Source organism: Staurois parvus, unplaced genomic scaffold (genome assembly GCF_062004578.1).
Source record: "Staurois parvus isolate SC_StPar_1 unplaced genomic scaffold, SC_StPar_1.0 ptg002837l, whole genome shotgun sequence".
NCBI lineage: Eukaryota > Metazoa > Chordata > Amphibia > Anura > Ranidae > Staurois > Staurois parvus.
Genome location: NW_028320633.1, coordinates 14,552 through 39,851, shown reverse-complemented (window position 1 = coordinate 39,851; position 25,300 = coordinate 14,552). Strand labels below are relative to the sequence as shown.

The following is a 25,300-nucleotide window of genomic DNA, read 5'->3' as shown; positions in this document are numbered from 1 at the left end:
CGGATCAGCAGTGTCCAGACTCTGATATGGAGGGGGGGGACTCTGATATGGAGGGGGGGGGACTCTACCTGTCTGAGCTGCTCCAACTTCTTCAGCTCCTCGCTGTAGGTGTCGGGGTTCTCCCCATAGTTCTTCAGGACAAACTGAGGAGAAAGAGAAGATGATCAGCCACAGACACCCAGCGGACCCTACAGACGCCCAGCGGACCCAACCCCCGCAGACCCTACAGACGCCCAGCGGACCCAACCCCCGCAGACCCTACAGACGCCCAGCGGACCCAACCCCCGCAGACCCTACAGACGCCCAGCGGACCCAACCCCCGCAGACCCTACAGACGCCCAGCGGACCCAACCCCCGCAGACCCTACAGACGCCCAGCGGACCCAACCCCCGCAGACCCTACAGACGCCCAGCGGACCCAACCCCCGCAGACCCTACAGACGCCCAGCGGACCCAACCCTCACAGACGCTACAGACGCCCAGCGGACCCAACCCCCGCAGACCCTACAGACGCCCAGCGGACCCAACCCCCGCAGACCCTACAGACACCCAGCGGACCCAACCCCCACAGACGCCCAGCGGACCCAACCCCCACAGACCCTACAGACGCCCAGCGGACCCAACCCCCGCAGACCCTACAGACGCCCAGCGGACCCAACCCCCACAGACGCTACAGACGCCCAGCGGACCCAACCCCCGCAGACGCTACAGACGCCCAGCGGACCCTACAGACACCCAGCGGACCCAACCCCCGCAGACGCTACAGACGCCCAGCGGACCCAACCCCCACAGACCCTACAGTCGCCCAGCGGACCCAACCCCCACAGACCCTACAGACGCCCAGCGGACCCAAAACCCGCAGACGCCCCGCAGACCCAACAACCGCAGAAGCCCCACAGACCCAAAACCCGCAGACGCCCAACAGACCCAACCCCCCGCAGACGCCCAACAGACCCAACCCCCCGCAGACGCCCAACAGACCCAACCCCCCGCAGACGCCCAACAGACCCAACCCCCGCAGACCCTACAGACGCCCAGCGGACCCAACCCCCGCAGACCCTACAGACGCCCAGCGGACCCAACCCCCGCAGACCCTACAGACGCCCAGCGGACCCAACCCCCGCAGACCCTACAGACGCCCAGCGGACCCAACCCCCGCAGACCCTACAGACGCCCAGCGGACCCAACCCCCGCAGACCCTACAGACGCCCAGCGGACCCAACCCCCGCAGACCCTACAGACGCCCAGCGGACCCAACCCCCGCAGACCCTACAGACGCCCAGCGGACCCAACCCCCGCAGACGCTACAGACGCCCAGCGGACCCAACCCCCGCAGACCCTACAGACGCCCAGCGGACCCAACCCCCGCAGACGCTACAGACGCCCAGCGGACCCAACCCCCGCAGACGCTACAGACGCCCAGCGGACCCTACAGACACCCAGCGGACCCAACCCCCGCAGACGCTACAGACGCCCAGCGGACCCAACCCCCGCAGACCCTACAGACGCCCAGCGGACCCAACCCCCACAGACCCTACAGACGCCCAGCGGACCCAACCCCCACAGACCCTACAGACGCCCAGCGGACCCAAAACCCGCAGACGCCCCGCAGACCCAACAACCGCAGAAGCCCCACAGACCCAAAACCCGCAGACGCCCAACAGACCCAACAACCGTAGACGCCCCGCAGACCCAACCCCCCGCAGACGCCCAACAGACCCAACCCCCCGCAGACGCCCAACAGACCCAACCCCCCGCAGACGCCCAACAGACCCATCACCCGCAGACGCCCAACAGACCCATCACCCGCAGACGCCCAACAGACCCATCACCCGCCCAACACCCGCAGACGCCCAACAGACCCAACACCCGCAGACGCCCAACACCCGCAGACGCCCAACAGACCCAACACCCGCAGACGCCCAACACCCGCAGACGCCCAACACCCGCAGACGCCCAACAGACCCATCACCAGCAGACGACCCACAGACCCATCACCCCCAGACGCCCAACAGACCCAACACCCGCAGACGCCCCACCACCCGCAGAGACCCAACGCCCGCAGACACCCCACAGACCCATCACCCCCAGACGCCCAACAGACCCATCACCCGCATACGCCCAACAGACCCATCACCCAACAGACCCAACACCCGCAGACGCCCAACACCCGCAGACGCCCAACAGACCCAACACCCGCACAGACCCATCACCCAACAGACCCAACACCGGCAGAGACCCATCACCCAACAGACCCAACACCCGCAGACGCCCAACAGACCCAACACCCGCAGAAGCCCCACAGTGCCAACAGTCATAGACGCCCCAGAGACCCAACACCCGCAGACGCCCAACAGACCCAACACCCGCAGACGCCCCACACCCGCAGACGCCCAACAGACCCAACACCCGCAGACGCCCCACCACCCGCAGAGACCCATCACCCAACAGACCCAACACCCGCAAACGCCCAACAGACCCAACACCCGCAGACGCCCCACAGTGCCAACAGTCATAGACGCCCCATAGTGCCCTGACCCCTCCCACAGACTGATATCCTGTCATAGTCAGGCCCCTCCCCCTCACCTGGCGGACCGGGCTCTGGAAGGGGAACTCTCCGGCCTCCTTCAGGTCCAGCCAGATCATCGGCATCCGCGGCACGGCCTCCATTCTGCCCGCTGCGTCAGCTGACCTCCCGGAAGAAGCGAGGAATGCTGGGAGTTCTGAGCCCTCCACCGCCCCGCCTCCTAGCGCTGTGTAGCCCCTCCTTTGTTTCCGCCCATCCTACAGTGCAGTAAAATACCTTTCATGCTCCGCCCTCTATTTTTACACAGGGCACACCCCCTCCTCGTCCGGCCTGGGCAGGGGGCGGGGCACCTGTTCTCTGAGGAGGAGGAGGAGCCTGCCCTCAATAATGGGCGGATCACCTCAACCACGCCCGCTGTGCTGAAATTACCTCATGCTGTCAGCTGACACCTGAGATACTACAAGTCCCGGCATTCCTGGCAGGTGGGCTGGCACTGGGCGGTCAGCTGATCGTGACTGTGCTAACCCATCTCCATGGTAACCCTGAGTCAGTGCTTGAGGCCTGTGAAGAGGGAGGTGTTGCCATGGTGATTTCCACAGGAGCCCCACAGACCCCCATCTACTGAAGAATGAAGAGTGAGTTGTCACCAGGACAGGAAGTGACGTAAATCCCAGCATGGTCAGTGGTCACCGTCACAGGAAGTGACATAAATCCCAGAATGGTCAGTTGTCACCAGGGCAGGAAGTGATGTAAATCCCAGAATGGTCAGTTGTCACCAGGACAGGAAGTGAAGTAAATCTCAGAATGGTCAGTTGTCACCGGCACAGGAAGTGACGTAATTCCAGAATGGTCAGTTGTCACTGAGACAGGAAGTGATGTAAATGCCAGAATGGTGAGTTGTCACTGGCACAGGAAGTGATGTAATCACAGAATGGTCAGTTGCCACCGGTACAGGAAGTGTCGTAAATCCCGGAATGGTCAGTTGTCACCGGCACAGGAAGTGACGTAATTCCAGAATGGTCAGTTGTCACCGAGACAGGAAGTGATGTAAATGCCAGAATGGTGAGTTGTCACTGGCACAGGAAGTGATGTAATCACAGAATAATCAGTTGTCACCAGCACAGGAGGTGAGGGAGAAATCTCCCATTGGGGACACCCGTTCCCCCCTTACGTCCCAAAAATTTAATTTCCTGTTATGCCACCAGGACAGGAAGTGATGTAAATTCCAGACTGGTCAGGTGTCACCAGGACAGGAAGTAAGGGGAAATATATTGGGGACACCAGTTCTGGTGACAATGAAGAAGAGATTTCCCCCTCACTTTAGAAAAATTTCTCCCACTTCCTGTTATGTCTGTTTTACAGGAAGTGATGTGATGGGAAACTGGTGAGTTGTCACCAAAACAGGAAGTGATGTGAAATCTCCTCCATCGGGACAGTGGCAGGATCAGAAACACCTCAGTCTTCTACTCCACCAACCAGTGATTGGGGGTCAGTGTACTGCCTGATCATGTGACCACCAGGAAGGTGGAGGGTGGCTCCTCCAGCCAGCAGATGGCGCTGTGCTCCTGTCTGTTCTGTCATTGTCACCATTACAGTATTAATAGGTGTTAGGGCTCATTCACATGGGGGGAGGGGCAGATAGGACAGCCAACAACCTACAGGGGCCACCAGAGACCTCCTCACTATAGTGGACAACAAGAGACCAGAACCACCCTACAGGGGGCCACCAAGGACAGTCACCACCCTACAGGGGGTGTAAGAGACCATCACCACCCTACAGGGGGCCACCAAGGACAGTCACCACCCTATAGGGGTCAACCAGAAACCATCACCACCCTACAGGGGGCCACCAAGGACAGTCACCACCCTACAGGGGTCAACCAGAAACCATCACCACCCTACAGGGGGCCACCAGAGACCACCACCAGCCTACAGGGGGCCACCAAGGACAGTCACCACCCTACAGGGGGCCACCAGAGACCATCACCACCCTACAGGGGGCCACCAAGGACAGTCACCACCCTACAGGGGGCAACCAGAAACCATCACCACCCTACAGGGGGCCACCAAGGACAGTCACCACCCTACAGGGGGCAACCAGAAATCATCACAACCCTACAGGGAGTCATTACAAACCACCACCACCTTACAGGGGGCAACCAGAGACCATCACCACCCTACAGGGGGCAACTAGAGACCATCATCACCCTACAGGGGGCAACTAGAGACCATCATCACCCTAGATGGGGTCATTACAAACCACCAACACCCTACAGGGGGCAACCAGAGACCATCATCACCCTACAGGGGGCAACTAGAGACCATCATCACCCTACAGGGGGCAACCAGAGACCATCACCACCTTACAGGGGGCAACCAGAGATCATCACCACCTTATAGGGGACAACTAGAGACCATCATCACCCTACAGGGGGCAACTAGAGACCATCATCACCCTACAGGGGACAACTAGAGACCATCATCACCCTACAGGGGGCAACTAGAGACCATCATCACCCTACAGGGGGCCACCAGAGACCATCACCACCCTACAGGGGGCCACCAGAGACCATCATCACCCTACAGGGGGCCACCAGAGACCATCATCACCCTACAGGGGGCAACCAGAGACCATCACCCTACAGGTGGCAACCAGAGACCATCATCACCCTACAGGTGGCAACCAGAGACCATCATCACCCTACAGGGGGCAACCAGAGACCATCATCACCCTACAGGGGGCAACCAGAGACCATCACCCTACAGGTGGCAACCAGAGACCATCATCACCCTACAGGGGGCCACCAGAGACCATCATCACCCTACAGGGGGCAACCAGAGACCATCACCCTACAGGTGGCAACCAGAGACCATCATCACCCTACAGGGGGCCACCAGAGACCATCATCACCCTACAGGGGGCCACCAGAGACCACCACCATCCTACAGGGTGCGCTAGAGACAGGCACTACCCTACAACCCTATTTTGTCTTTTTTTATTCTATTCTTTTCTGTTCTATTCTTTTATTTTCTATTTGATTTTTTTTTATATCCTTTTCTACTCATTTATATGCTATTCTTTTCCATTCTATTCTACTCTATTATTTTACTTTCTATTCTTTTCTTTTCTAGTCTCTTCTACTCGATTCTTTCCTATTTTTTTTCTTTTTTGTTCTATTCTGTTCTTTTCTATTCTTTTCTCATCTATTCTACTCTATTCTTTTATTTTTTATTCTGTTCTACTTTTCTGTTTTTTATTTTATTCTTTTCCATTCTGTTCTATTCTATTATTTTCTATTCTGATCTATTGTTTTCCTTTCTATTCTACTCTATTATTTTCTATTCTATTTTTCTTTTTTTTATTCTATTCTTTTCTATTCTATTCTTTTCTCGTCTGTTCTACTCTATTCTTTTATTTGATATTCTGTTCTATTTTTCTGTTTTTTTAATGTTATTCTTTTCTATTCTGTTCTATATTTTCTGTTCTGTTCTATTCTTTTTCTTTTCTATTCTATTATTTCATTTTCTATTGTATTATTTTCTAGTCTAATCTACTCTATTATTTTATTTTTTTTATTCTATTCTTTTATACTCTATTCTATTCTTTTCTCATCAATTCTACTCTATTTTTTTTGTTTTTATTATGTTCTCTTTTTCTGTTTTTTTTAATTTAATCTCTTCTATTCTCTTCTATTCTGTTATTTTATTTTCTGGTCTATTCTGTTTTTTTCTTTCTTTTCTATTCTTTTATTTTCTATTGAATTCTTTTTTAGTCTATTCTACTCTATTATTTTATTTTCTATTCTATTTTTTTTTTAAATTATATTCTTTTGTATTCTATTATTTTCTTGTCTATTGTACTCTATTCTTTTATTTGTAATTCTGTTCTATTTTTCTGTTTTTTTATTTTATTCTTTTCTATTCTGTTCTGTTCTATTTTATTATTTTCTGTTCTATTCTATTTTTTTATTTTCTATTCTATTTTTCTTTTTTTGGAAATTATATTCTTTTGTATTCTATTCTTTTCTTGTCTATTCTACTCTATTTTTTATTTGTTATTCTGTTCTATTTTTCTGTTTATTTATTTTATTCTGTTCTATTCTATTATTTTCTATTCTATTCTTTTTTTCATTTCTATTGTATTCTTTTCTAGTCTATTCAACTCTATTATTTTATTTTCTATTCTATTATTTCTTTTTTATTCTATTCTATTCAGCAGCCTAAGTAGGAATCATCATCTTATTTCACTTTTACACCTTGCTGCAATATGTTTCCAATTCGAATTCGGATATCTCTCTTTGTTAGAATCCACTTTGGATCGGCTGCAGCAATCACTTGCGGAAGTTGCGGCTGCTCCTGCGATGATGCGATCCCACCCGCAGTGACCGGCATTTGATTGGATATCAGAATTGGCCACTAGAGGGAGACCGTTGAATGGAGGGGGGAGGAGTCTGTTTATTGCAAATGGAAACATTGTACCAAATCTTTAGAATCACGGCTGTGATAGGAGTGTTCAGGACAGGCTGGGAAAACATGGAAGAACATTCTAAGGCCTTGTTTACCCTTGGTGCTGGGGGATGGTGTTAAAAATGTGTCTTTGAGCTGCATTTTTACCTCCCCCCAATCCCCCTTTCCTTAAAGCTATACTAAAGTCTCCAATTCAAAAAACTGCGAGCAGGCAGCAATTTATTACCGAAGAGATGGGAAGATTCTTTTCTGCAAGAAAATACACCTACCTGCCTGCTTGCAATTTTTTTTTTAAAGGCTTGTTCGAGGGCTGCTGCTCCTCTGAAAAGCAATTCGCTCCCAGATCGCTTTTTTTTCTGTTAGAGATGTTTGACAGACGGCAGGTGAGGAGGCGATATACACCTACAGGGGGCAACTAGAGACCATCATCACCCTACAGAGAGTCATTACAAACCTCCACCACCCTACAGGAGGCAACCAGAGACCATCACCACCTTAAAGAGGGCAACTGGAGATCATTACCACCCTACAGGGGGCAACTGTAGATCATCACCACCTTACAGGGGGCAACCAGAGACCATCATCACCCTACAGGGGGCAACTGTAGATCATCACCACCCTACAGGGGGCAACCAGAGACCATCATCACCCTACAGGGGGCAACTGTAGATCATCACCACCCTACAGGGGGCAACCAAAGACCATCATCACCCTACAGGGGGCAACTGTAGATCATCACCACCCTACAGGGGGAAACTGTAGTTCATCATCACCTTCCAGGAGGCAACCAGAGACCATCACCACCCTACAGGGGGCAACTGTAGATCATCATCACCCTACAGGGGGCAACTAGAGACCATCATCACCCTACAGGGGGCAACTAGAGACCATCATCACCCTACATGGGGTCATTCCAAACCACCACCACCTTACAGGAGGCAACCAGAGACCATCACCACCCTACAGGGGGCAACTGTAGATCATCACCCTACAGGGGCAACTAGAGACCATCATCACCCTACAGGGGGCAACCAGTAACCATCACCACCTTACAGGGGGACAACTAGAGACCACCACCACCCTAGAGGGGACAACCAGAGACCATCACCGCCCTACAGGGGACAACCAGAGACCACCACCACTTTACAGGAGGACAGCTAGAGACCACCACCACCCTACAGGGGACAACCAGAGACCATCACCGCCCTAGAAGGACAACCAGAGACCATCACCACCCTACGGAGGCAACAAGAGACCTTCACCACCCTACTGGGGGTCATTACAAACCACCACCACCCTACAGAGGACAACCAGAGATTGGCATCACCCTACATGGGACCACTAGAAACAGCCATTATCCTACAGGGGACAACCAGAGACCACCCTCCTTCAGGGGACAACCAGAGACCACCCCCCCTACAGGGGACTACTAGAGACCACCACCACCTACAGGGGGCCACCGAAGACAGTCACCACTTTACAGGAGGGCACTAGAGACAGCCACCAGTCTACAGGGGGCTAATAGAGACATCCACTATTCTACAGGGGACAACCAGAACCCACCCAAGACAGTCACCACTTCGAGGACTGCTGCTCCTCTGATAAGCGATTCGCTCCTGGATCGCTTTTTTTTTTTTTAGAGATGTTTGACAGACGGCAGGTGAGGAGGCGATATGTTGCCACCTCAGGACCTGATTGTACCCTTCATAAGCCACACTGCTGCTCCACAATTGCGTGCATCATACGCCATGGCGGGGCAGTTGCATGGTGGCTCCGTAGAACAGCATTAGTTGCGTTCAGCAGCAACACGCGCCAAAAGCGACATGATGTTTCATTTTTGCTGCGCCATGTCATGTCACACGGCAGGCGAAGGGTCGGGGGGAAGGTTCTACTGCCCTCTGAAGTTTTTGCATGTACACTAAACTCCAGCGAATGCACAGGAGTGATGTCATCCTGCGTTGGCCAATGAAGACAGCTGCAGCACAACACCCAGAAGACGCCGGGTAGAAGATTTGGCGCTAGCGAGGGATCTCTGACCGATTGAGGAAGGGCAGACTTTAGTAAGAGTAAAGTGGCGAGCGAGCGACCAGATACGATTATTGCACCACATCCCTTAAAATTGCAAATATTCAATAGCGAAGATGGGACTTTCAGGGTTCATGAACATGAATACCAAACATATTACAAAGTTATATCATTTTTATTTCGTATTTTAAGAAAAAAGGAAAAAATACAGAAACATAAAAACAATTTCAGTACTAAGAGTGGAACTGAGATTCAAACTTGATTATATAATTGTAGTTACTCCCTACATGTTTCGTCCTCACGGGCTTCTTCAGGGGCGGCAGTTGTAATCTCTTCCAAAATCTTCCCTGAAGAAGCCCGTGAGGACGAAACATGTAGGGAGTAACTACAATTATATAATCAAGTTTGAATCTCAGTTCCACTCTTAGTACTGAAATAGTTTTTATGTTTCTGTATTTTTTCCTTTTTTGTTTTGTTTTTTTTTAAATAAGAAATAAAAATGATATAACTTTTTAATATGTTTGGTATTCATGTTCATGAACCCTGAAAGTCCCATCTTCTCTATTGAATAATTGCAGACTTTAGTTCCACTTTAGGATGTACACATGCTGCAGACGCAATGTTTGCATGCGGTGCAGCAAAAATGATCCCTACGGTGCATTTGGCTCCAGCAGAATGGGGATGTACCACAACCGTCCATTCACATAAAACACCTACCTAAACGATCCCATTTGTATCCAATAAGGCGGGCCCCTGCGCTACATACACTATATTGCCCAAAGTATTGGCCCCGCCCTTCCAATCATGTGATTCAGGTGTTCCAATCCCCTCCATGGACACAGGGGTATACAATCCATCCCCTAGACATGCAGACTGCTTCTACAAACATTGGTGAAAGAATGGGTCGCTCTCAGGAGCTCAGTGACTCCAAGCGTGGTCCCGTGATAGGTGGCCACCTGTGCAATAAGTCCATCCGTGACATTTCCTGGCTACTAAATATTCCACGCTCAACTGTTAGTGGGATTATAAAAAAGTGGAAGCAACTGGGAACAGCAGCCACCAAGTGGTAGGCCACGTCACATGACAGAGCGCAGTCAGCGCATGCTGAAGCGCACAGTGCGCAGAAGTCGCCAACTGTGTGCAGAGTCAATAGCTAAAGACCTCCAAACTTGGTGTGGCCTTCAGATGAGCCCAACAACAGTGTGTAGAGAGCTTCATGGAATGGGTTTCCATGGCTGAGCAGCTGCATCCAAGCCTTCCATCACCAAGTGCAATGCAAAGCATTGGATGCCATGGTGTAAAGCACGCCGCCACTGGACTCTAGAGCATGGAGACGTGTTCTCTGGAGTGACCAATCATGCTTCTCTGGCAATTCGATGGATGTGTCTGGGTTTGGTAGTTGCCAGGAGAACAGTACTTGCCTGACTGCATTGTGCCAAGTGTAATGTTTGGTGGAGGGGGGATTAGGATGTGGGGTTGCTTTTCCGGGCTTGGGCTTGGCCCCCTAGTTCCAGTGAAGGGAACTCTTAAGGCAACATTTTGGACAATTTCATGCTCCCAACTTTGTGGGAAGAGTTTGCGGATGGCCCCTTCCTGTTCCAACATGACTGCACACCAGTGCACAAAGCAAGGTCCATAAAGACATGGAGGAGCCAGTTTGGGGTGGAGGAACTTGACTGGCCTGCACAGAGTCCTGACCTCAACCCCATAGAACACCTTTGGGATGAATTAGAGCGGAGACTGCAAGCCAGGCCTCCTCCCCCGCAATCAGTGCCTGACCTGACAAATGTGCTTCTGGAAGAATGGTCCAACCTTCCCATAGACACCCTCCTAAACCTTGTGGACGGCCTTCCCAGAAGAGTCGAAGCTGTTATAGGTGCAAAGGGCGGGGCCAACTCAATATTGAACCCTACGGACTAAGACTGGGATTCCATTAAAGTTCATGTGCGTGGAAAGGTCAGCCGACCAATACTTTTGGCAATATAGTGTACTTGCTGCTAGATCTATAGGAGACTCTACAAGTCTTTCTGGCCTTCCTCAGAATGCCCATGATTTTTAATAAACATCTTGTTTTGGCAAGTCTTTCCCTTTGAAAACCCAAACCATAAAATGCAGGTGAGAGGGACAAGGATGGGCGACTGACCCTTGAACGGTTTGGCCAGCTGGAATGGGAACAGGATCTTAAAGCTCGAGTTAGCTTAACAGCTAACCATCCTTTCTCAACCTTTTCAATACAGAGGAACCCTTTGATATAACTCTCCGATCTCAGGCAACACCTGCTAAAAATGACTACATTATTGTGCTGGTCAGTGGGAAGAAGGCTCCTTACACTTGTGGTCATTGGGAGGAATGACCTTAGAGAAAGCTAAAAATATCAATGGTGGCAGTGAGAACTTTTTTAAGAGACAGACAGTGCACATTGCTCAAGGAACCCATAGCAACCTCTGGAGGAAACCTGGTTGAGAAACCCTGGTTGGAACCATGGACCTTCTGGCAAAATGGAATCACAGCTAGGATCCAGACCTTCTCTAGAACAATCTGAAATCACCTGGATGGGGGAAAGACATAGGCTGTTAGAACATTGCACTGTCATGATGTCCACCACCATTGGTCTTGGACATGTGAAATATGGGAATCTTTTTGTTGAGCGGTGAGGCATGCAGATCCACCTGTGGAAGTGGCCATGACTGAGCTGCTAGACCAGGGGTGGGCAACCTGTGGCTCTCCAGCTGTTGTGGAACTATATTTCCCATGAGGAATTGCAAAGACACAAGCATGACTCTACTGGTCCCATGAGACATTTCAAAACTGACAGTTATAGCTATGGCTTGCAGAGGCATGGTGGAACTTGTAGTCCTGCAACAGTTGGAGAGCCGCAGGTTGCCCACCCCTTGTCTTTAAGAATACTTCAATTTTCTCACCTTGTCCTCACCTGGAATTTGGTTTGAGTATTCCCCAGTTAGTTCTTTAATTTCTTTGTCTGTTTCCAGAGCAAAGTCATTTCTGATTCATTAAAAATTAGATACTTTATGGCCATCCATGCTTCTCCTTGTGTCAGGGACCCCGGATCTGGCCGCGATCGCGCACGGGTTTGCGCATGCACGGTGTGCCCGGCCGCACTAGCGTGCGAGCATTGGGACCTGGGCACCCGCGAAGGCAGCGGCGTTCTCGCATGTGCACTCGCGATCACGGACACGCGCCTGGCACCAATCAGGGCGCCCTATTTAAAACAGGTCAGGTCTGGCTCTAATTGCCGTATGGTCTTACCTGTATCCTGTGTTCCTGAAGATTAGATTGCTTTGTTGCCGACCCTGCCTGACCTTTGATGTGCTGATTGTCTCCTGCTCTGAACCTTGGCTTGCCTGACCATTCTCCTGTCTTATCCCACACGTTTTGATCTTCTGTTACCGAACCCGGCTTGTGAGCCATTTATCCTTCTGTCTACTGTTTTGTACCGTGCTGCCTCCACCGCTACCGACCCGGCCTGCCCGACTCCGCTCTTTCTACCTCCTCACATCAGGCTCTCACCTGCTATACACCTTCGGCAAGCGCTTCTACCACAGCTGGGTGAACCCAGGGGCCCGCGACCTGGTTTTGGCCTGCTCCAAGTCCATCCCCACCATCAGGGGCCCTGGTGAACAAGCAGGTCGGGGCTTAGATTCCGCGCCTTGGGGAATTCCGGTCTGTGGAACGCTAGAGGCTACCGCCGGCAGTTCCCTTGTGGCCTACCACTGTTGTATTGTCCATTCCCCAGAAGATTGACGTGTTCAGGATTAGATGAGAGAATGTTCATTGGGCTTTTTCTAGCTCCAGAACATTGGACACCACTCTCTGATCCATGTGGTTGGAATTAAAAGTGGTAGTTGGAAAGGTTGAGTTTGATAGTCCACCACTATAGACTAGAATGTGATAGATTTTTATGTTCTTGTCCAGATCTGTTGCCAAACCTCGCCCTGAAAGAATCACATGTGCTACTGTGCCCACTTCACTATGTGGATGTCTGCCACCATTTTGTCTAGAATTTGTAGACACTTAGGGGTTGATTTACTAAAACTGTAGAGTGCAAAATATGGTGCAGCTGTGCATGGTAGCCAATCAGCTTCTAATGTCAGCTTGTCCATTTGAGCTTTGACAATAAAACCTGGAAGCTGATTGGTTTCTATGCAGAGCTGCACCATATTTTGCACTCTCCAGTTTTAGTAAATCAACCCCAAAGAGCCTCTGAGATGCAACGAGAGCTGAGCTAAAGAAAATGAACCCATGACTGAAAGTCTTGACTTGGGCTCCAAGGTGAACCAAAGTGCTTTAGTTGACATTGATGTAGAACCTCAAAATGAGAAGATTTCTGTCTTGGGTCAGCAGCAAGATGTCATTGAGGTCATGGTGATTTCTTATCACTCTTTGCCTCAACAGAGCAACTATGGGCAAAAGTCATTGGAAGCATTTAAAGAGTTGCATGTGCTACTGTGCCCACTTCACCATGGGGATCTCTGCCACCATTGTGCCTATAATTATTAGATACTATGAGATGCGAAGAGGACAACGCTAGAGAAACTCAACTCTTTATGATTGAAACTGGGTGTCGTGACTTGGGCTGTCAGGTGGATCAAAGGGCTTAAGCTGGTTGGTCACCCATCCAAAGGTGGTTCAAATTTACTTAACGGTGTCTGTATCAAAGGAGAAAGTCTCTGTGTTGGGCTAGCAGCAAGATTCCATTGAGGTAATGATGGATTCTTATCCCTCTTTGCCTCAACAGATTAACTATGGGCAAAAGTACTTTTGTAGAAGTCCGTGAAGACGTTAAAAGAGTTGCACGTGCTACTGTGCTCACTTCACCATGGGGATCTCTTCCACCATTGTGCCTTTAATTTTTAGACACTTAGAGGCTCTGAGTTGCAAAGAGGATTCCACTAGACAAACTCTTTATGACTGGAATTGGAAGCCTTGACTTCTAGGTGAATCAAAGGCCTTCAGCTGATTTTTGTTCGAACTGATCACCCATCCAAAGGTGGTCCACATTTGAACCTCATCATTGTATGAAAGGAGAAAATCTGTGTCTTGGGCCAGCAGCAAGATGTCCTTCACCTAATGATGAATTCTCATCCTGGTTTGTCTCAAGAGAGAAACTATTTGCTAAAGTTCTTTTGTAAAAGTCCTTGGAAGACATTGAAAGAGTCGCATGTGCTACCGTGCCCACTTCACCCTGGGGATCACTTCCACCATTGTGACTATCATTTTTAGACACGTAGAGGCTCTGAGATGTGAAGAGGACATCGCTAAAGAAACTCAACTCATATGACTATAACTAGAAGTCTTGGATTGGGCTCATTTTCGTTTCAACTGATCACCCATCCAAGGGTGGTTCAGATTTGTTGAACCTCATCGTTGCTTGAAAGGAGAAGGTCTGTGTCTTGAGCCAGCAGGAAGATGTCATTGGGGTAATGATAAATTCTTATCCCTCAAGGTCATCCAGTGGCCAAGGCAAAGATGCAAAAACCACGCGACCCCCCCCCCCCCTCCCCATTAATCATGTTCAAACTTAGGGATCCTAGTGCTGGGCTGATAGAAGTAGTGGTGCCTGTCAGCCTTGTAACAGAAGGAAGGTGCCCTCATCCCTATAGTAAACCTTTGCGCCCAGGGCAGCCACCCCTTCCACCAACCCCTTGTCCTGGCCCTGCTCTTTACCTCAACAGAGCAGCTATAGGCAGAAGTAGCTGGAGATGTTGAAAGAGTTGCATGTGCTACTCTGCCCACTTCACCACAGGGACCATTGATGTAGAGGTCCTTGGACACAATGAGGGTCCGTAAGGAAGGTAGGTGATTTTGTAGTGGTCCTTACCAATTGCAAAGGGAAAATAGGATCGAAAGGCAGGGTCTCCTGAGACTCGCAGATAGAGGTCTCCTAAGTCTAAGGAAAACAGCTGGTTGTAGTGACCACACAATTTACTTCAGAGACTCCATGGGGGGTTATTTACTAAAACAGGAGAGTGCAAAATCTGGAGCAGCTGTGCACAGAAACCAATCATCTTCCAGGATTTACTGCCAAAGCTTAAGGCTAGGTTCACATCTCCGAGTTCCTGCGGGCCGAGCTTTGCGCGGGCACGAGAGCCCATTCATTTGCCCCGGGACACGTAGAGAAGAAGTCCTTGCACTTCTTCGGAAAACGTAGCCTGCACGGGAACCTCTGTTCCCAGTACGGTTGCGACTTCCAGTTTGGGCGGCGTGCCATTAGAAGTAATGGCACCCGCCCGTGGGTCCGCATTCCTCTGTGCGGGTGGTGCGGCTGCATGGATTTTTGTGTGGAATCGCAGCGGCACCACCCGCACAGATTTGAACCAGGGGCAACTGAACAAGCTGAGCAGGGGTGGACTGACAACTCATGGGGCCCCCAGGCAATAGGGGATCATGGGGGCCCTGTGTCCTTGCCCACACTCAAAAAAGCCTATGAAAAAGGTACCAGGGGCATCTCATGGGGCCCCCTACTGACCCCGGGCCCTCGGGCAGTGCCCGAGTTTCCAAATGGTCAGTCCACCCCTGAAGCTGAGTGTAGAAGCGGATTGGCTCCCATGCACAGCTGCACCAGATTCTGAGTGCTCCAGTTTTAGTGAATGTCCCCCACATTGATCTTCTGTCTGCACATGTTCCTATTGAGGCCAAAAACGTGTTTCAGCTGCTGGATTGTTTTTACTATGAAAATGGAGAAGTGTACTAGAGATGTGCACAACGGAAATGTTTGTTTTCTTTCATTTCGGATTGATTCGTTAAATTATTGAATTTTGCTTCATCATATTCATTATGTTTGAATGATTCGTTTTCGGAATTAATTTCATATATTCGGACTCAGCAAGGCAGGCTCAATGGAGGGACTCAGCAATGCAGGCTCAATGGAGGGACTCAACAACACAGGCTCAATGGAGGGACTCAACAACATAGGCTCAGTGTAAGGACTCAGCAATGCAGGCTCAATGGAGGGACTCAGCAATGCAGGCTCAATGGAGGGACTCAGCAATGCAGGCTCAATGGAGGGACTCAACAACACAGGCTCAATGGAGGGACTCAACAACGTAGGCTCAGTGTAAGGACTCAGCAATGCAGGCTCAATGGAGGGACTCAGCAATGCAGGCTCAATGTAAGGACTCAGCAACGCAGGCTCAATGGAGGGACTCAGCAATGCAGGCTCAATAGAGGGACTCAGCAATGCAGGCTCAATGGAGGGACTCAGCAATGCAGGCTCAATGGAGGGACTCAGCAATGCAGGCTCAATGGAGGGACTCAACAACGCAGGCTCAATGGAGGGACTCAACAACGCAGGCTCAATGGAGGGACTCAGCAACGCAGGCTCAATGGAGGGACTCAGCAACGCAGGCTCAATAGAGGGACTCAGCAACGCAGGCGCAATGGAGGGACTCAGCAACGCAGGCTCAATGGAGGGACTCAGCAACGCAGGCTCAATGGAGGGACTCAGCAACACAGGCTCAATGGAGGGACTCAGCAATGCAGGCTCAATGGAGGGACTTAACAATGCAGGCTCAATGGAGGGACTCAGCAAAGCAGGCTCAATGGAGGGACTCAGCAATGCATGCTCAATGGAGGAACTCAGCAATGCAGGGTCAATGGAGGGACTCAACAATGCAGGCTCAATGGAGGGACTCAACAATGCAGGCTCAATGGAGGGACTCAGCAACGCAGGCTCAATGGAGGGACTCAGCAACGCAGGCTCAATGGAGGGACTCAGCAATGCAGGCTCAATGGAGGGACTTAACAATGCAGGCTCAATGGAGGGACTCAGCAACGCAGGCTCAATGGAGGGACTCAGCAACGCAGGCTCAATGGAGGGACTCAGCAATGCAGGCTCAATGGAGGGACTTAACAATGCAGGCTCAATAGAGGGGCACAGCAATGCAGGCTCAATATAAAGACTCAGCAATGCAGGCTCAATGGAGGGACTCAGCAACACAGGTTCAGTGTAAGGACTCAGCAACGCAGGCTCAATGAAGGGACTGAACAACACCGGTTCAATGGAGGGACTCAATAACGCAGGCTCAATGTAAGGATTCAACAATGTAGGCTCAATGTAAGGACTCAGCAACGCAGGCTCAATGGAGGGACTCAGCAACGCAGGCTCAATGGAGGGACTCAACAATGCAGGCTCAGTGTAGCGACTCAACAATGCAGGCTCAATGGAGGAACTCAACATCGCAGGCTAAATGGAGGGACTCAAGAACACAGACTCAATGGAGGGACTCAGCAACGCAGGCTCAATGGAGGGACTCAAGAATGCAGGCTCAATGGAGGGACTCAAAAACGCAGGCTCAATGGAGGAACTCGACAACGCAGGCTCAATGGAGGGACTCAAGAACACCAGTGCATGCATGGTATAGGCATTAGAACGCTCGCTGTGTGCATTGCGGCATGCGTTCTCATTGTACACCAGCGCATGCATGGTATAGGCATTAGAACGCTCGCTGTGTGTGCATTGCGGCATGCGTTCTCATTGTACACCAGCGCATGCATGGTATAGGCATTAGAACGCTCACTGTGTGCATTGCGGCATGCGTTCTCATTGCACACCAGTGCATGCATGGTATAGGCATTAGAACGCTCGCTGTGTGTGCATTGCGGCATGCGTTCTCATTGTACACCAGTGCATGCATGGTATAGGCATTAGAACGCTCGCTGTGTGCATTGCGGCATGCGTTCTCATTGCGCACCAGTGCATGCATGGTATAGGCATTAGAACGCTCGTTGTGTGCATTGCGGCATGCGTTCTCATTGTACACCAGTGCATGCATGGTATAGGCATTAGAACGCTCGCTGTGTGTGCATTGCGGCATGCGTTCTCATTGCGCACCAGTGCATGCATGGTATAGGCATTAGAACGCTCGCTGTGTGCATTGCAGCATGCGTTCTCATTGCGCACCAGTGCATGCGCACTATACACACAATAATGCGCACTTTGTGGTTTAACAAGCCCTTACAATCTGGAAACATATAAAAAGGAGGAAAATAAAGCACTTCAGCGCACAGTCTCACTGCACACCAGCGGACGCATGTTGTACGCACAATAATGCACGCTGCGTGGTTCCAATTACCGCCTTATTTACTGGAAGCATAGAAGGTGAATAGAGTAAGGATGCGTCAGGGAGAAACGATGTCCTGACCCGTGTGACCGGTTTGCCGCCGTTTTCATTGATTCGATGTTTTTCTCTTTTCGGCGAACCATCTGTTACATTGTAGCGTGCCGAGATTTGCATCTTGGAACAAAAGCGTCCTACCAGAGGGGCTCCAGCAGGTGGCGCTACTATTCCTGCAATGGCACTGACATCTCCATTCAGGAGGGGGGCTCTGGCTGCAAGGCTGTCAGCAAATCACAATGCCCGTGTGTTCTCCCCCCCCTTGGAAGGCCAGAGCTGGTTGGATCAGCCGCATGGAGATGTCTGTGAGCTGAGACTCAGGATCAGCCCTCTCCTTTCAGTGTCTCCTGTCTCTCATCAGATGCTCAGCACTGCCTTCCCCCTGACCAATGCGGCAGATCTGCGCTGCCCTGCACCTCCAGCAACCACTGACAGCTCAGGTCTCAGGGGGGGCGGCTGCATTGGGGTGCCGCATGTCCATCCAGTAGACTGTCTTCGCTCATCAGCCTTCATCCTAAGGGAAGACCCCCCCCCCCCCGCCTGCATCAGCTTCAGCATCACAGAGGTACCAAGACACTCGTCTGACAAAAGCTGGACAACCCCCTCTTTCCGTTCCCCCCCCCAACGCTCCCCGCCTGGACTGCACTACAAAGGCTGGATCATCCAAAGCTCACTACGGATTGCTATTCCTCACCAATACCCCCCCCCCCCCCTTTATCTAGGTGGGTCCTCTTTTATCCAAAGACCAATGGCTCATTCTGCATAAACGCAGGCTCGGTCCATATTGCCACCACCCCCACCAAAGATCAAGGCTTGGCTATCTTCATCAACGCCGCTCACAGTTAGTATTTTGCAATGAGCAAACCAAGGACAGATCAATATAGAATTTGTTGAAGGTGCGAGTGAGCCAATCTCTATCTACATTCCATTTCATCCTTGGCAACATCAACCCCCCCCCCCCCCCACCCCCTTCCCCTCCAGCTATCTGCAGTCCACATCGCAGATTGCAAGGAGGACCACCGTGCAGCATCTGACTAATACCATCACCCACCCCCCCCCTCCACATCACGGGAGACCCACAGCTAATGAATCAGCTGGCTAATTGAATTATTTCTTTTGAAAGGACTTTCATTGGAGCGTTGGGGGGGGGGGGGGGAGAAGAGACCACTGAGCTCTTGTTTACCACCAGCGTGCCGTATTCGGAGGAGAAAGCTGCATGTGTCCTGCAATGCAGGCAACAAAGAACTGCCAGTTTCATTCCTCCGCTGGTAATTAATTCTCCCCGAGAAGATTGGATCTTTATTGGACTAATTGCTTTCCTCTGAGGTTGCTCAGACTCCTCCCATTCCCCCGGTTTTCTGGTGAAGATCTTCGTTAGCATGGGCACGGTCCTCTCTCTGTCTCCGGGTTCCCGGAAGGCGAGCCTCTACGACGATGGTTCTGGATCCCTGGCGCATTACACCAGTGTCAGCAAGGGCAGCGGGCAGAAGCCCGATAAGGGTTTAAAGCGGCACTCCATGTTTATCCCTGCGCTGACCTGGAAAAGGCTGGTGGCCTCGACCAAAAAGAAGACCTCAAGGAAAGGAACCGCCAACAGCAATTACCAGAAAGACGTCGCCCATTTAAACCACGAGAATGTGAAAAAGTCCTTATCCTGTGCCAATCTCTCCAGCTATGACAGTCAGCCCCTTGCCCCGCTCACGTCCAAGCAGATATCCTCCATCAAGAAGGTCTCCAACACTACTGGTGGTGGCTCTCCAAAGAGGGTTATAGTCCAAGCCTCCACCGGAGAACTACTCAAATGCCTTGGGGAATTCCTTTGTAGGAGGTGTTACCGGCTGAAACATTTGTCACCAACAGACCCAATTCTATGGCTGCGCAGCGTGGACCGCTCCTTACTTCTTCAAGGCTGGCAAGACCAGGCCTTCGTCACTCCCGCCAACGTAGTATTTGTCTACTTGCTTTGCAGGGATGTCATCGACGGGGACTCTGTGGCCACTGAACATGACTTGCAGGCCACTCTGTTGACCTGCCTGTATCTCTCCTACTCTTACATGGGCAATGAGATATCTTACCCTCTCAAGCCTTTCTTGGTGGAAGCCGGCAAGGATGCCTTCTGGGACCGATGTCTTTGCATCATTGATGCCATGAGTGCCAAGATGTTGAGAATTAACGCTGACCCACATTACTTCACCCAGGTGTTTGCTGACCTAAAAAACGAGGGCAACCGCGATGAGTTTTCCAGAGTATTAGACCGGTGACTGTCCATGGAGAGACCAGGTCCAGCTCTTTCACAGCACTTGAAGGCCAGATCCTACACATAATGTTGCTGGCCAACCTTGATCCAGTAGCCAAAAAAAAAAGAAAACAAAACGGGACCACATTCAACCTTTTGTGCATTGCCTACGTTGAACAGTGGTGGAAATTCGAGGCATCTTGGCCACCATCCAACGTGCATCTTTTATTTTGTAGGCCAAAAAGTGCCTGACGCTCACCACCTCTTTTTCCCACTTAGTATTCTCCGAGGGCTGCACGTTGTTTTTTTTTTTTCTTCACTACACCTTGGTAGTGGCTGCTCATACTCATTCCAAAGCGAATCCCCAAACCTTTCCTATTTTTTCTGTACAAATGTACGATAAGGAACCTGAATTGGCCAGTCAACGTCAAGAGCCTTCAATCCCATCTTCTCCATCCGGCCAATTGTGGTTGGAGTCAGCAAGCTTGCAGGATTAAAGAGGCCGCTGAGGCAGGAGGATCGTTATGGGGCCCTGTTGGACTTCTTCAGTTCCTTTGCATCCACGAATGTGACGATATATGGATTAGACTTTGGTTTTATAACACCACATCGGTAACAATACGTCTGCTTTATTGCTCATTTCCTTTCATGTGGGGTACCACCAGTACAATTCCGCATGAGAAGTTACTTTCAGATCCATAACACCGATCTGATAGGGAGCGCTTGCAGTCCAGTCGTGCAGATTACGAGAACAATTTTGCATTATGCTGAAATTGGGTCATTTTCTTCTTTCGGTTTTTTTTTTCGGCAGTCAGGAAATCCCCTGCTGAGTGATTTATTTATGCTAGGGACCTTGTCAGGGGGGAGGTTATCTTTGGCAAAGACTTGTTTTTAATGTGTTGTAATGCTAGATAGAGCGCAATTGCTGCAGGCCATGCCAAATGTGCCCTCGGTTCCATGGAGGCTGCCACTAGCGATGCTTGCTGGGGGATGGGGGGGGGGGGGGCAATGTTATTTGAAAGATGAAATTTCATGATACCGGCCTTGTTCTACGTGTGTTTAAAGGGAAGGTTCACCTCTGCGCCAACGCAAGGCTCAGACGATGTAGCCTGCTAACCGGCTCCCGGGGATTATTGCCTGCCTTGGAGGGGGGGGGGGGGGGAGGGTGGTATGCTGAGCTGGCTTTACATTAATGAGGAATAGATTGGTGTACAGGAGGAGTGTGACAGGCAGCTCACATGCTTGTCTGCTGTATTACATGGATTACATGCATGGGCTGACTACACGCACCCCTCCGGTCATGTAGATTTACTGGACAGGGACCCTTACTAAAACTGGTGCATTCAGAATCTGGTGCTGCTGTGCATAGCGGCCAATCAGCTTCTAACCTCAGCTTGGCCAATTAAGCTGTGGCAATAAAATATGAAAACTGGTCTCCATGCAAAGCTAAACCAGATTTTACACCATGCAGTTTTAGTAAATAACCCCCCCCATGTATGTCTGTGTAGAGGAACACTGGGATATTTTACATGTGGGCACACGGCTATCTCCATACTTGATTCTACTATGGCTTGCTGGAACAAAGAGGGAGATTGTTCGGCTGCTTCCCATCACTCCCTCCCTGCATCCTCCTCTCTTCCTCTTTGTCATCTCTTTTCACCGTTCGTATCTGACACTTCTCCTCCAGGATCCCGGAGTCTGTTCTGTGTTTCCTCCATCTCTCCTCCAGGGCCCCGGGGTCTATTCTGTGTTTCCTCCATCTCTCCTCCAAGGCCCCAGGGTCTATTCTATGTTTCCTCCATCTCTCCTCCAGGGTCCTGGGGTCTATTCTATGTTTTCTCCATCTCTCCTCCAGGGTCCTGGGGTCTATTCTGTGTTTCCTCCATCTCTCCTCCAATGCCCCAGGGTCTATTCTATGTTTTCTCCATCTCTCCTCCAAGGCCCCAGGGTCTATTCTATGTTTCCTCCATCTCTCCTCCAGGGTCCTGGGGTCTATTCTATGTTTTCTCCATCTCTCCTCCAGGATCACGGGGTCTATTCTATGTTTCCTCCAACTCTCCTATTATATCCTTTACCCCCACCACCACCATTCTTAACTGCCATTTCTCCTCCAGTACCCTGGGGTCTATTCTACATTTCATCCATCTCTCCTCCAGTATCCCGGGGTCTATTCTATGTTTCCTCCATCTCTCCTCCAGAATCCCCGGGGTCTATTCTATGTTTCCTCCATCTCTCCTCCAGTATCCCGGGATCTATTCTACGTTTCCACCATCTCTCCTTCAGGATACCGAGGTCTATTCTATGTTTCCTCCATCTCTCCTCCAGTATCCCGGGATCTATTCTACGTTTCCACCATCTCTCCTTCAGGATACCGAGGTCTATTCTATGTTTCCTCCATCTCTCCTCCAGGTTCCTGGGGTATATTATATGTTTCCTCCATCTCTCCTATATTATCCTTTATCCCCCCCACCATTCTTATCTGCCACTTCTCCTCCAGCATCCCGGAGTCTATTCTATGTTTCATCCATCTCTCCTATATTATCTTTATCCCCCCACCATTCTTATCTGCCACTTCTCCTCCAGTATCCTGGGGTCTATTCTACTTTCCTCCATCTCTCTCCAGTATGCCGGGGTCTGTTCTACATTTCCTCCGTCTTTCCTATATTATTCTTTATCCTCCCCACCATTCATATCTCTTCCACTTCTCCTCCAGGGGCCCAGGATCTATTCAATGTTTTCTCCATCTTTCCTCTATTATCCTCTCCCCCCCCCCCACATTACTCCTCTCTTCCTCCCTATGATCCTTCTATTCCTCTCCTCCTATTCATACAGTTTAATTCCCTCATTCTTGGCTTTGTATTCTCTCCTCTTATTCTAATGGCGGCCATACACCGACCAATTTTTTATATGATCGTATTGTTGATCAATTTACTGTTTGATTTTCTTTCTGGACTGATCAGAATCCTTTCAATGAAATTGATCTGTTTTACTCAAAATTGATCAACACCACATATTTTGTATCTTTTCAATAATCATAGGTCTGATCGTATTACACGAGTCTGGGAAGAATCATTCCATCAGATTGTTACAAGTATGACCACCATGCCTTTGTCTCCATCTCTCCCTTTCTCTATCTCTCTCCCTCCCTTTCTCCCACACCTCACTCTTTACCCACCCTTCTTCCTCACTCCCTCTTCTTTCCTTCCTTCCTCTACACTTCTTCCTTCCTTCTTCTCTCACTTCTCTTTTCTTCCATCCTCATCCTTTCCCTTCCTGCTTTGTTATTTCCTTCCTTCCTATCTGCCCCTTCTTCTTTCTTCCTTCCCACCTTCCCTCTACTTTTTTTCTTTCCTTCCTCTCCTTTCACTTTTTTCCATCCTTCCTCTCCCTTTGACTTTTTTCCATCCTTCCTCTCCCTTTGACTTTTTCCATCCTTCCTCTCCCTTTCACTTTTTCCTTCCTTCCTCTCCCTTTCACTTTTTCCTTCCTTCCTCTCCCTTTCACTTTTTTCCTTCCTTCCTCTCCCTTTCACTTTTTTTTCTTCCTTCTTCTCCCTTTCACTTTTTTCCTTCCTTCCTCTCCCTTTCACTTTTTCCTTCCTTCCTCTCCCTTTCACTTTTTTCCTTCCTTCCTCTCCCTTTCACTTTTTTCCTTCCTTCCTCTCCCTTTCACTTTTTTTCCTTCCTTCCTCTCCCTTTCACTTTTTTTTCTTCCTTCCTCTCCCTTTCACTTTTTTTCCTTCCTTCCTCTCCCTTTCACTTTTTTTCCATCCTTCCTCTCCTTTTCACTTTTTTTCCATCCTTCCTCTCCCTTTGACTTTTTTTCCTTCCTTTCTCCTTCCCTCTCCATCTCTTTCTCCATCTTTCATCCCCCCTTGCTGATTTGTTTGTTAAGGTGCATGTTCCAGGGTGGCAATCCTCATCATTCCTTTACAACTCGGTGACTCTCCTGGAACAAGCATGTGCATATCAAGTGGTCAGGGTGATGCCTCTGGAGTTGCACCTTCACAGCAGGTTGGCAATGGTGTCTACCATATTTCTGCTGTTGCAGGTTCATTGGTTGATGATTGATCCCTCACTAGAGCCGAGTGTTCTGATGGACATGGCCACTGTACAGGGTGGGAGATGATCAGGAGTTTTGCGTTGTTGCATTGTATTTTGCACACATCTTTATATACCTGTCAGTATTCCCTAATCTGTGTGCTGTTACGAGGTGCCTGCCAGGATTGGTATGGACACCCCATGGGCATTCTCATGGGCACCATGATCCTTGTCTATACCGGGTTTGCAGTATTACCTCCTTGAGAACAAACACTGGCAGGCACGACGTATAAAAACTGGAGCCCAGGGTTCCTGCTATCCATATCAACCAATCAGATTTCAGGATTCGTTTCTCCAATACAGAATAAGGAAGAACAGAGAAAATCTGATTGGTTGCTTTGGGCAACATCATTATTTTCCCCAGGTCCAGTTTTTAGAGGTCTTCTGTCTTCATGGGAGCTGTACCTGATACAGACCCCCACAATGTGAATGGTGATTGTGTTATTCTGGAAGTGTAGATGCTGCTTTAGCAATCTATCGTATTTCACCTATTATTCTTCAAACTACACTGGAAACAAAATGCTACATTTTTATTGGTTGATGTAGGCAGATCATCTGTTCAGCTGCTTTTCAACCATTGGTGGCTATAAATGACATGGCAAGCTGGCTAAAGGGTTCTTTGTACACCTGTACACAAGTGGTGGGAATTGTCTTTATGCAGAATGCCTACATGAGAAGCTGCTGATTGACCAGGGGCGGACGGACAACTCATGGGGCCTCCGGGCAATAAGGGATCATGGGGCCCCTGTGTCCTTGCCCAAACTCAAAAAGCCTATGAAAAAGGTACCAGGGGCATCTCATGGGGCCCCCTA

The 25,300-nt window shown here is 50.0% G+C and overlaps 2 protein-coding genes across 2 annotated transcripts in view; one reads left to right on the top strand and one right to left on the bottom strand.

The window, feature by feature from the left end:
- Positions 1-2,727, bottom strand: part of PTPN23 (protein tyrosine phosphatase non-receptor type 23) — a 77,743-nt gene extending 75,016 nt beyond the window's left edge. Inside the window, exons 1-2 of the mRNA XM_089666773.1 lie at positions 2,586-2,727; positions 69-143 (exon numbers count right to left, since the gene is read on the bottom strand). Coding sequence (XP_089522899.1) covers positions 69-143; positions 2,586-2,669 — 159 coding nt within the window. The 5' untranslated portion in view covers positions 2,670-2,727. The remainder of the gene's footprint in view (positions 1-68; positions 144-2,585) is intronic.
- A 16,395-nt stretch (positions 2,728-19,122) lies between these two features.
- Positions 19,123-21,524, top strand: LOC149429059 (cyclin-dependent kinase 5 activator 1-like). Its single transcript, XM_089666774.1, has one exon. The coding sequence runs from the start codon at positions 19,532-19,534 to the stop codon at positions 20,411-20,413; it is 882 nt and encodes a 293-aa protein (XP_089522900.1). The 5' UTR covers positions 19,123-19,531; the 3' UTR covers positions 20,414-21,524.
- The last annotated feature ends 3,776 nt before the right edge of the window (positions 21,525-25,300 follow it).

Excerpts from the sequence above, each read along its gene's own strand:
- LOC149429059 (XM_089666774.1), top strand. The coding sequence starts at position 19,532 with ATGGGCACGGTCCTCTCTCTGTCTCCGGGTTCCCGGAAGGCGAGCCTC.